This window comes from Argopecten irradians, chromosome 2 (genome assembly GCF_041381155.1).
Source record: "Argopecten irradians isolate NY chromosome 2, Ai_NY, whole genome shotgun sequence".
NCBI lineage: Eukaryota > Metazoa > Mollusca > Bivalvia > Pectinida > Pectinidae > Argopecten > Argopecten irradians.
The window spans coordinates 20105287-20118290 of record NC_091135.1 but is presented as its reverse complement, the minus strand read 5'-3'; the positions used below and the strand labels follow the sequence as shown (position 1 = coordinate 20118290).

Genomic DNA, 13004 nt, shown 5'->3' with positions numbered 1-13004 from the left:
CGATCAATGTAAGAGGGATGGGGGAAACCAATGTTACTTTTTGAAATGTTTTGCCATGTATCAATTTTACAATACCATGATACAGATCAAAACATCTTCTACTACTGTTGCAGTATTTGTATTTGTAGAGAGGGCACATAATGTACCAATATTAAGACATTCTGAGCCCTTTTAAACCCATCTGGACATTTTGGACCTCCAATCCAAACAAACCAGACACCAACTGGACATGTGACTAGATTCTGTGACCAGACAGTGCATTATAAGGTCAGTGATGAAGGAGGCCAGACTGAGAATGTAAAGTCAGTGATGAAGGGGCCAGACTAAGCCTATTGTAGTCCATGACTTATGCACTCTCTTAATGTTTACAAGCAACTGAACCTGGTCAGATAAATCACAGGTCTACTGGCCGCTGTCCTGGTAATAGAAAAATAAATGACAGAGCTGGACAGGTCTGCTGACCATTGCCTTAGGACTCACACACTTGTCACAGCTCTGCCATATTGGTCAATAAGTGTACGGCCTCCCTGTTGGTCAAGGTAACTGACCACTACATTAGGCTATGACCTATGATCCTAACAGAAACAGGTGACACTTTTCTACTTAGTATTAAATTTGTAGTTCAGTCATTAACGGCCATTACAGTACATTTTACCATGTAGGTCCCCAAGGCTTGGACAAATCACACACGCCCTGAACAGATAACCCTGAGGCCCATGTATGACAACAACACAATGTCAACAAGCCCCTGATGCACATCAGCAGTTGCATCAATGACAGTCTCCATTATCGAAAAATAAGTCAGACTGGATAAAAAGCCGTAAAACAACTTGAATAAATTATCTACCAACAAAGAAAAATCTTTGTCAGCTCTTGTTTCTTCTTACAGTTGAAAAAGTTTTTTTAAATCTTCACCCGACAATAACCTTTACTTGAAGGTCACCTTCAGATGCCCTTCAAAAAAAGTTTGTCCTTTCAAGTGTATGTACTGTAAAATGTTCCAAACCCAACATGGACGATTATATACCAGAATCTGTACCACCTAGCTACACATATGGACTAGCCAGAATTTTATAACTACATTTCAGAGCCATTTTGGGTTTTCAATTACAAGATTATTATGTTATCACTAAAGCATAGCTGTTCCCCTCTGTGACCTTCCTCCATTGATACACACACACCAGCCTGGTGAGATCAACATCTGGACCACAACATCCACCACAAACCCGGCCCATTGATGTTAGTATTAGTTTGTATTGCTATCTAAATATTGATATGTTATTTAATAACACTCCAGGATCAACCATCCTCCCCCTGTTATGTAACCCAGAAGTTATATATATATATATATCAGTAGAAACCTGTATACAAATCACACTGTATACCTCTAATACAAATATGTCCTTAAGTTATCTAATCTTACAATCATCCCTAGAGTATATATAAATATACTTTTTGTGCTGGTTATAGTTGCAGTCAAAATTATCATATACACTGGAATATAATGTAAGTTAAAAATGTGTTCTGGAAAGATTTAAAAACAAAAAGTATAAGTAAACTCTCTTGCATCATATTTGCCTCCAATAAGATGTAAGCTGCTGTAGGGTTATTTTAGAAACAGTGATTAAGGTTGGAAAGTTAATTAATGAATGAATTAGTGATAGCTACCTGAGTTGGATCGGGAGCACGCTTTGTACCGTACAGGAACTGCAATGTTTCCTCATGCATGCTGGGTAGACACTGGCTCTAAATACACTGATCATATGGTGTAAAACTTGTCAAGTTTATTCCAGGCAATAAAAATTCTCCCCAGTCAAGAGGGGCCTTCTCAGGATAAAATCACTACCTTCAAACCCTACACACACAATTTAGACTGATCCAACCCAATGTAATGACATATATATCTACATACTTATATATAGATTCTGGGGGTGAACAGGTTGGTTTTATAAATGAAAGGCAAAGAATTAAAAGACTTAGTGCTTCTAATCTTATTCATATTACAATAAAGAGATTTGGAGCCAATTTTGCGATATTTGATATATTTTCAAATGATCATTCCTTTAACCAGTAAACTGAATTAAATATTTAATAAATGTGACTATATGGCAGCCCTGATGGTTCCCCCCAGTAAATTGTATAATTTAAACATGGAAAAGAGATCTGGTAGATTAACAGCAAATTAAAATGATAAAATCGCTGAGTAAAAAACAAAACTGAGAAAACCCGTCGTTCAAAAGGCATTTACAAATGCAAGCCGAATATTAACAAAACTGTTTTAACCAGATAGTAAGTTAGTGTTAAGCCTTTATATAATTCCCATTCAGCAATCTTACACATATTTCTCAAAAAATTAACAAGGATTTATAGTTAATAAAGGTGTACAAAAAAATCATCACTCCATGTAGAATGACACCTGTATAAGTATGAAGTCGTATGTTTCTAAAATATCCAACAGTCCTGTACAGGCTTTCTCTCTAATTTGATTAATAAACAAAATCATAAAAGGTATTTAAAATGTATTAAAACGTTGTATTAAAGAAAAGTCATTGAAAGTAAGTTAGCCGTAAAACTTAACAATTATGAGTGAATGACGCATTGAATATGGCCCTGCAGTATTGATGAGGTAGAGATATTTAAAGTTGGAGATCTCCTTTCACTGCGACTATAACTACATTAATATAGACGACTTTTCAATGCTTTAACAGGTTTATTGTGTATAGACAGGAATATAAAAATGGACAATGCAAAGATATTGGATCGTGCCAAGGAAAAACTCTCCCTTTAATAAAATGGTAATATAGACATTAACCAATGAAATTGTCTTATTCCATATGACATTATGTGACCAATCGGAACAGCCATTTCCTTCCTCAGCAATATGGCCATATATCGTTTAGATACAACAGATTTGAATTGTGTTTAAAATCGCTGCCAAGCCTAAATTGCATTTTTTGGGGGTAATTTCAAAACACTTGTTGATTTTTCATTTTATACTTTGCATTTGGTTTTTTTTTTTTGTATAATTAAAGATAAAAAAAATGGAATGGCGCTTTCATCAGTCGACAGGCAAATCTGGCAAATGCCTTTTGATAGATATACTGATATACCAAATTTATCATTCACCAACAAACCAATGAGGTTTTACCTGACAAACTCTATTGATCTCATATGTCCCATAGGGCTTTAACCTCTTAAACAGCAAATCAATAAAATTGACCAATCACTTTCCGTTGTCGCAGTCATTTTCTGTGTTGGTCTTCCATCACATCCTGAGGAGCAGTGCCGTAACATAATTCTCTGAACGATGGCAAAATAATGCTTATTAAAATATAATTGTGGAGTAGGATGTCCCATGGCGATTTTATGGAATGCAAACAAAAGATAAGTGATCATCACCGTGTAGCACAACCCAACAAAATCTGCCTGACATGAAAATCTAATATCCATGAGAAAACTCTGTTTTATTTCCAATAATCCATTAGTAAAAAAGATTGAATTTTGGTTACAGTAAAAACCACTTAGAGTGAGCTATCTGTACTCCAGTCTCTAACTTGGTATCTAAAGTTCATACACTGCTAATCTTTACAATTATGTTATTACAAATTTTCTGTTGTTATGGATACCAATAATTACTGCAAAGGTTCTTGAAGCAATTGTCAAATTCAACAAAAGCTATTCTGCCAGGAGGGGAAGACAAATATTGACTTTGGACACTTTCATTAGTCGAATTCCAAGCAATGTCAACCCCCTTTCTATTGTCAAGGTCACAAATCAATACATCTCTTAAAGTGACATCTAAGGATATTTGAACCAAGGGCAAGTAACTCATGATAACTTTAATCAGTTACAGAAGGAGAGGTTGACTAAAGAATAAAATTCTAAGGTTTCCTGAAATCTTCATTTAATTCAACTTCAGGTTTTATTGTGTAGTATCGGATTTGAAACAAATGGAAAATTTCTTTGCAATGAAAAAGATCTATGTATATAAACCTAAATTAAAAATGGTGTGATAAATACTTAATCCTAATTGCACTACATTGTATCTGAAGAAAAACAATCAGTTATCATTGGAAAGGGTAGTCACTGCAATCTAAAATATATAAAGCCAGACTCTATTACTCATCAATGACCACAAGGTAGGTCAGTCCGCTAAACCTGTCTATACTATTAGGCTTTTCTTTTTTTGACTAAAATATAGACTATATATTAGGCCAAAAAAAATTAAAAGTCAAAAAAGCCTAATAATATACAATGGTAATGGTAAGGAACATCTGGCTTGTCTTCAGAGGTCCTGGGTTCAAACTGCTACCTCATGGCTGCTACATCGTCTCCTCTTACAAAGTTACATTTTCTCTGGTTCCATGAAATGACTGCTTAAAACCTTTCAGACCGAGTTATTTTGTATAGTCTGTTATCAAAGTTCTGCCCTGGGGAAATCCAACACCCTTGGGAGGGAAAAGACCTTAAGACAGGATACATTGTTCCCTATAGATGCCAAGGAAGACAGGAGAAAGTAACTAAATACACTTTATATGGCATGAAATTTCCTCCATTGTTCCTAGACTCCAGTAAATATTTTCTTAAGCTTTGTAATCAGCCACTGAAAGGAGAAGGGAACCCCAACCCCATGGAAACAGGTTCTGGTTGAATGAACACAGGCTCCCTGAAAGGCTAAGGATGACACGGGTTATTAAACAACGTACATAAGATATGCCTCAATGTTCTGGCATATTCTAAACAGGCCATCAGAAGAAAAATATTTACAGCAAGGCCATATAATGGCAATGTCAGGTCGATAATCAAACTCACACAGGGAAATTAAATACCTATCATTCATATATATTTTTTCAGTTTATATAGCCATTTCATATTGGGGTTTCCTTTCGAATATGAATATATCTATATCATATTTCTTTTCTTCCAAAGGGGCCAACAATCCTATATGGCACTTTGATGGTTTACAATTTCTATTCCGATTCTATTCTAGAAATGATATTCAACATCTTGTTTTCTATATGTTTTATACAGCCTGTTTTAGCTTCGTAATCCCTACAGGCCCAATCGTAAAAATCACAACAAACATCAATTATCAGAACTATGTGTCGTAATTTTAGCATGAATCAAGCAGTTTGTAAAACAGTATAGACATTTTCTGTTCTGAGTAATTGATTTCAGGTCTTATTTCTATTTATAACAAATAAATCACTCTATCCTGGGGGCCTCCATGTTTCACCAAAGCTATATAAACGTAAATACACCAATCTGGTATTTCTGTTTCCCCACCCCTCTCCTTCCACTGGACAACATGCTCATTCCTGTAATGTAACAACCAAGAATTTAATTACAATCTAATGACAATTTTGGACACATGTCAATTAACTAATTACAGAATTAAGCCTACGGTGCAGTGTCTTGTGCTTCAGTTGGGGTCATGTGGTAGTATTTCTCTTGCGACCGACTTCTAGGTAAGGCCTCTGTACATGCAATGCTCGCTGATATTACTGTTTCCAAACACGCAATCAGAACTTTCAGATCAGTAATTACCTGATTGGCTAACTATTGGCCCATTACAGCAATATTTACGATATCAATACAGTCTTTTACCAAATATTTACAATCATACACAGATTCATTCCTGTCGGTAAGCTTGAACTGCAACTCTACAAGCAATCTTTGAACAACTGACTCTGATCTTATATTCCAATTATGTGGTGTAATTGTATATCAAGAGTATCATATGGAAATGGGATCCAATGGCTTGTACATTTTCGACAATAAACTATAAACCATTGAATTCCTTGGTAAGAATTATCCATTTCTGAGAAAGGACTGAATTTAGATTCAATTCTTGGGAATAAAACACGTTAAGATTTGCTACAAATAGCTATAAAGATGGGTTTTAGCATAGTTAAATGACTCCAGAAGAAATCTGCATTGCTGATTGAGAGAAACTTGGCATTAGTGCTCCTCAAGTTCTGGCAGTGAGAATGCCTGGTGTCATATTTCTAGACAACCACCCGCCATGGAAAACAAAACAGTAATCAAATCTTGATCAATATCGTTCTACGAATGATTTATAAAACCAGGATTACTGGAGATACTTTGTTACTTTTTTCAACAAATGTAATATCCAACCATTCTATCAAAAATCTACATGAGGGTGAATCGGCACATCAAAGTACATTGAAATTGATTTTGAAGAAAGTGATAACTTTGACATATTCATTTATGGTTACATCGTTAGTAGACAAAAATAATGATAAATTCAACAAACCAGTGATATCATAAACCAGGGATTATCAAGGGAGGATTGAGGGAGGTGGGGAGGGTGTTGGTGGGATCAACTCTGACAGCCTGTCATTCTGTACATAGCAATCATGTCTAGATTTTCTGAATTTTCAGGAAATATAAAATTCAGAACCTGATTTTCTTTTAGAACCACCCACTTTAACTAATGTTTCATAAAGCTGCCCATCATGCAATGGCTAACACCTGTAGTTGTTTCCTTAGTACATTTAAAATTTGATAGAAATTTTGCATTCGATTGAAAATCACGAAATGAAGAAGCATGAAAATATCAGTGAGAGGAGAAGGAGAGCAAATCGGATCATGACACAGGTGAGCGATGTAAGTGTCGATCTATAGGCGGGACAGCATTGAGAGATTAAAGGCGACAGTGAACCCAGGGACCTAGGGACCGGCCAGTTAGATGTATTAATTGTTGATGTCCAGATAAAGCTTTTGTATAGGGGATTTCTCTCAATGGCCACTTTTATGTGGTAAAGAGACAGATTCTGTATAGGGCTATAATGGGGTAGATCAGTTCAATAGGACGAACACTCAGGTATTGTTTGGGAGGATTTCTCAACGAGTACTTTATCTGTTCTGACTGGATGTGATAAACAACACTGATATAGGATCGGCATTTAATTATCTGACCACTGCCCAGTCCAGCTAGACAGACCTAATAGGAAATATTCTTGCTGACCATTTGCCAGTCAGCTGTATTGTCCTTATTAGGGAATTCCAACTATTGCATGTATGTGCCATGTAGGTGTGTTGCTATGACAACATCTGATCTGTCATGAGCAAGGGTAGACATTTAAAGTTTGAAAAAAGGAGGGCTCAAGAAAAATCAGTCATCAGGTATATCTACAAGTGGCATGGTCAGTTTGATAAGAATTTAAAAGTCCTAGATAATATGAGTGGCCAGAATAGTTGTGTGGTCATGCAGACCAAGTTTATAATGACCTATAGTCCTGTGAAGGTTATGTAGCCTGTCACCATGTCTTCAAACAGCAGTTCACAGAAAAGTTAGAATTTACTGGTGACAATGCTGATGAAAAATGTTATGGTGTTATTCCTGGTACTATGAAAAGTAGAATTAAGTTCTGCGTATACTCATGTCAAATTGAACGAACTAAATGAATAACTGCTTAATTGATTTACATTGTAATTTCAAAAATTGACTTCTTAAAAAAAACTTTAAAAGACGAAGATCTTTCATTGAATGTATCAGATTCAAAATATTTCCTTTAACATACCAAGTTTAAATGTCCAAATTTAAGGTGAATTCCCTCTCTTCAAACCTACACAATAACACAACAATAACCCAATGGGTTGTGAATGAAATAAAATTGTATCAAATTTCACAGTAGTAATTGGAATGATTTTTGTTTTAATCAATAGATTTTTTATTTTTGAGAACTTATGAAAAACGATATATTTTAATTCTCATTGATAATAACCAATTTAAGAACCCGTATACTATTACATACAGTGAAGTCGATAGTATTTTTAGGTTGTAGTGAATTGTGTATCTCCTAGACCGAACTTTAATGCCCGACTGTGTTCAGTAGTACTGAAGGTTTATGGCAGGCTCACGTAGACCCACTTTTTTTTATTTCTTTTTAATCTACATGGCCAGCACAGAATTATTGATTTACTTACAGGTGCCAGCTATCATATGACATACACTCCTCCAAAATAATACAATCCTAGTCCTGATCAGTAAAACGTTTTATTGGTGAATAATATTTTGGTTACATAAGCTGTTAAATTGTCGTTCCAGGATGTAGTATTTTAGTCTGGTTGCTATTGGTGATATCTTCAATTGGACAGTCAAAACTGACTTGACACTAAACCACTTATCAATTGATGCATTACTTAAATATTAAACCATTATATGGCTATACATTTTTAAACAGTTTAAATGTCTTATCAAGGAATGAAAACCCTTCAAAATGTACCTCTCTCTCACTACAGTTTTATATATCCCAAGTCAGTGAAAAAAAAAGAAGGAAAAAATCAAATATTTCCATGCGCTGACCTAGATTGGACAGCTAGCACAGCTGATGACAATTGTAGGCTTAAGATAATGTTAGGACAACTTTGACCATATCCTGAGGATGTTTTCAGGCCCTTTCCTATACAATCAGGTAAAAGTGCTAAAAAGATATTTATTTAATGAAACTATCTCCGGGTAACAGCCCTTGACAGAAACATGTGTGAGAGGTAGTGTCATTCGCCTGGCGATCTGGTTACCCTAGACAACCTGCATTCCTTGTGTGTCGTTACACTGCCCCACCCCAATCAAAGGTATTTCAACCCCTCTTCATATAAAATGTAGCTTGGACACCGCACCAATGGTGTAGTAACTGTCACAATGTTGCCCCAACCCATAGGTACAGGTGTTTCACCTCATCCCTTTATATATGATAATGTCTCGATCGACACAGTCACCATCGCAATGAAGGCATTTCAAACACCCTTAAATATGATAATATGGTTGATTCTGATTCTTCTTCGCCTTAAAAAAAAAGACTGAAGGACATATCGAGGTCAAAATATTTTTACAAAATAAATAAATGTTTATCCTCGTGATTTATCTCAACAAAACTGAGACAAAATCAGGGAATAAAACTGATACTTTTGTTAGTGTCTCAAAAGGTTTCATTTTTTGGATGTAAATGCAATGAAATAGAAATTATCCGATTATCTGACAAATGTGACAGTTACAATTCTTACCCTCTAGCTGGCACACAGTCTATCAGGTCCACTGTATGATATATTATTTTTATATATTTAGGTTTCTAAAGTGTAATATTTATATTCAGCAATCCCTTTTCTGGTGAATACTCGAAAATACAGTTTCCTGAATCTGGCTCAATGCTTTTCTGTTGACCAAATAGTTACGGAGCTTACCAGGAGGAGAGGAACAGCCGTCTGTGGAGTTTGCTGGTTTTGGTACATCACTATGGCAACAATAAATTAAAAACGCTACTTCTAGTGACCGATAATACATCCAATGCTTTGCCTTAGTTGGAGATCTTCTGACCATAACAGGACCACCTTATCAATGTCCAGCCTATTACTACACATGTTTGACTTATACCAATAAAACATGAATGCTGAACTTGTGACCCTTGACCTCTGCCGGAGTTCTCACAAAATGCTATCTGTTTAATTAGCTGATAATATAGGAGATAGGGGAGTTAACTCTACACTGGCGAATGGTGAAATTTTAAACTTATCATTAAGGCATTGGTTAATCTTTTGGAGTACCATTGAAAAAGCCCTTGATAAATCGAGAGACTATAACGGGATAATTTGTTAATCTTTACTTATGGAAACAAACATCTTATGTAGAATTATCATCTTTGTTTATAAACAAATATCAGCTTACATCTAATCTGGAGTCACAGTAGAAGGCAGTCTTATAAATGTTGTAAGAATAGTTTTTTTCTATTTTCCAACATTATAAATCTTTGATGTATTATCCTTAAGGAATATTTCACAAGCTAAAAATTGTAATCTTTAATTCTAATATACTACAGCTATATCAGAAATAGAACTTTCAATTCAGAAATACAACCTCAGCTTTATCAAACAAATTCAATAACACCCATTATTCAGCTTTTTGATGACAATCTCTTTCTCATACATTTGAAAGAAAAATGCATATTTACTTATATCACTTCAAACCCAAGTGTTCATATTTCTTATGATATGATTCCATAATACATGTCTATGTGTACGATAAGTTGGTTTACAGACATGTAAATATCTGTTCATTTATCAATTTCTGTTTGGTATTTCATTTGTTTCAAACAAAAAAAAATTTCCACAAGCAACTCGGTATTCCATTGAAATAAATCATATTGCATGCTGGGAAATGTCACATGATATCAGAAGTTGCATGCTGGGAATATTCCTGTGAACACTAGGCAGACAGGTTCTACAGTATCTGGACTGGGTTTGCTGTCTACATTAAATGTTGTATCTGACAGGAGACAAGATAAAACAGTTGTGCTCAATATTCATTTTTTCTAAAGTCTCTGACTAAAAGTTTAAGTAAATGACTATAAACTGAACTTCAAAATGAGTGTCATAATCTGATGTTCAATTTTCTCCACCAGTTTAGCTATTTTGTTTTTGTTGTTCCACAAAGCAATATTGCACTCATTCTCAAGAAAAGTTTACTAACAAAGTAGAACCAGATTATTTTTCATTTGAAATCATATCTTTCCAAGCACTTTACTCACATGATCATGTCGCATAAATTTCCATATCAGTGAGGAAAATGAATCAACATATACTGGAGCATGAAAATTTCTCACATTAACTTCTGAAAGAGCTCTTTGTCAACAAAGATAGTTTATATGAAAAATGAATATATATTAAAATTGTTTTCTTTACAGGAATTCAAGAGGCACTTAAGCTGGTGAAAGGATGAATAAGTAGAATATTGTATTTTTTAAATGGGCTGTTTTTTTGCTTGTTATGATAATGAATCGTTATCAGCATGATGACAAGACAACCTGATACACAAACGACCGACATTACAGATGAAATCTGCTTAAAATTCATCAGCATGTCCACTAGGTAGAAAGCTCAGCGTGAAATTTCCCTACGTCCTGATCACATTCTGACATCCAGGTATACAAGCAGGCTTCTGTGGGCCTATTGTAGCATCCATACTTTCACAATGGACAGATCACTTACACATGTCAAGCAGAACTAAATCCCTTATCCGTTTCTATCTGTTTATATGAAAACTCCTAACAATTGTTGATGTATTTTGACCTTAATTCCCTGTGTTTGAGTACTTGCTACTTTTTTGCGTGTCTGTTGTGAGGTTTTGTCCAGGTATTTAGGTTTTGTTTGAGGTTTTAATTACAGGTGTTACTTTTTAGGTCAGCTGAGCATCCTGTGGAGACTATTTATAGTATTATTCAACATACATTTATGTTGTACAGGTATTCCTCGTTAAGGTATGTTGTTGCTCAGGTGTTACAGAATAACACCTGGCCATACCTGTACAGGTAACCACTTAATGATATAAGTTCTCTCCCTCCCTAAAGTGTATGCTTGTGGAGGATTTACATACCAAGGGGATACACACTTGAAATCTCAATGTCCTCCTGATATCTCTAACAATGAAGGTAGACCCCCTACACGGAAAGCTATGTTATGTAGGTATCACAGCTTTAATCTGGGAGCTGTCAGTGACAGGTAAACACCCCAAATCTGGGATTTCATACAATTTACAACAGACTGTGCTTGTTTCTACAATAAAATTGTAGAATATTGATCACTCTTTCACTCAACAAACATTAAGGTAAAATTTTGCTAGATTCAAATCAAACCCTTGGAATTCATTGTTGGAGTGGAATTTCTAATTCTAGACTTCTGATTTTAGTCTGATATTTTCAGAACTAAAACCAATGTTATCTACAATGAGTTTAACATGAGAATGTTATAAGGAATGGTAAATACAGTATCTCTGCTGGAGACCTCCGACGGTAAATCTTCTCTCACAGCAGACATGTACATGCAGGGATTCCATCACACCTACAAAATCACGATTTATTTACAAAATACAAACATCAACTGTAATTTATAAATATTGGTTGGTGATTTAGCTGACATTTCCTCATATCTGTCCTGTCTAGAATTAAGAAGCATTTAGATATATTTTTTGGTCTGCTTTATGTACAGGTTTTTTTACCTACACCGATTTCTACTTAACATATACAAGTACAAATCTTAACTCCCAAATATATATTATTGCCACAGGAACTTCACACCTTACTTTATTGCTAGCATTAAAAATTTTTAAAGAGAAATTAGGTAAGCTTTAAGCTTGTTTCTAGTTGGTATTGTATCTCATTAGTAATTATCGAGACAAATAAAAAACTGTTCTTAACTTAAAGATAACATTCTATCCACTAACTACTTTATATTATCTGATTGGCCAAAACATCCTTCATAATTAAATGTCACTAATATGTCTTTGGTCTTAAGGATCAGGAAATAATGTTAATTAAGCCTGAAGTAATTAGCCAATTATAGATGGTGTTATAAAAGTTACATCATCTTTAATTGGCTAATCTAATTTGATCAGATGATCCTGGAGTCCTTGGGTGATAAAGTTGGTATAAATATTTGGGTCATACTGACCGGAATGTGTCAAGTGCCTATGAATCCAACTCAGGTTTTAACTGGTGACAAAGCTGGAGGCTGTCAGGACAAATCACACAAATTTTTTTTTTCTACAATGCTATATTGTAAGATGATGAATAGTGAGCCCGTTCTCTCTCTGTCCAGTACGACTCTAACGGTCCCTAATATATTCATCTGAGTCAAGCCAAGGATGTGGCTTCTGCTACAATGAATTTATCTTTTTCATATTTAAACATTAACTTATGTCAAGGAAAACATGAGTAGATAAATAATGAATGGTAATAATATCTCATTTGCACCTAGAAAAGAATCTTTGTTATTCTAAGTACTCGCAGTCGGCTCATAAAACACCTGTTTATATTTATCATCCTTACAAGGACGTGACAAATCTCCTGGTGAAATAGATGCATGAGATTCAGGTAATTTGACTAACTTAAAACACGGAGATCCTGCTTAGGTTTAGGCAATAAGATTTATACATAGAAATACCAGAAATATTGTTGTCAAATTCATACATTTATTTCATCCCTACCTTG

At 34.8% G+C, this 13004-nt stretch overlaps 1 protein-coding gene across 7 annotated transcripts in view; it reads right to left on the bottom strand.

Annotated features, from left to right (window-relative positions):
• Positions 1-13004, bottom strand: part of LOC138314763 (RNA-binding motif, single-stranded-interacting protein 3-like) — a 209060-nt gene that overhangs the window by 76379 nt on the left and 119677 nt on the right. The window contains exon 1 of one of the 7 annotated variants that reach the window (XM_069255271.1): positions 1669-1801. The exons of 5 other annotated variants lie outside the window; for them this stretch is intronic. In XM_069255271.1, coding sequence (XP_069111372.1) covers positions 1669-1728 — 60 coding nt within the window. In that variant the 5' untranslated portion in view covers positions 1729-1801. Of the gene's footprint in view, positions 1-1668; positions 1802-13004 lie in introns of those variants that run through there. One more of the 7 variants, XM_069255267.1, reaches the window with a different exon arrangement.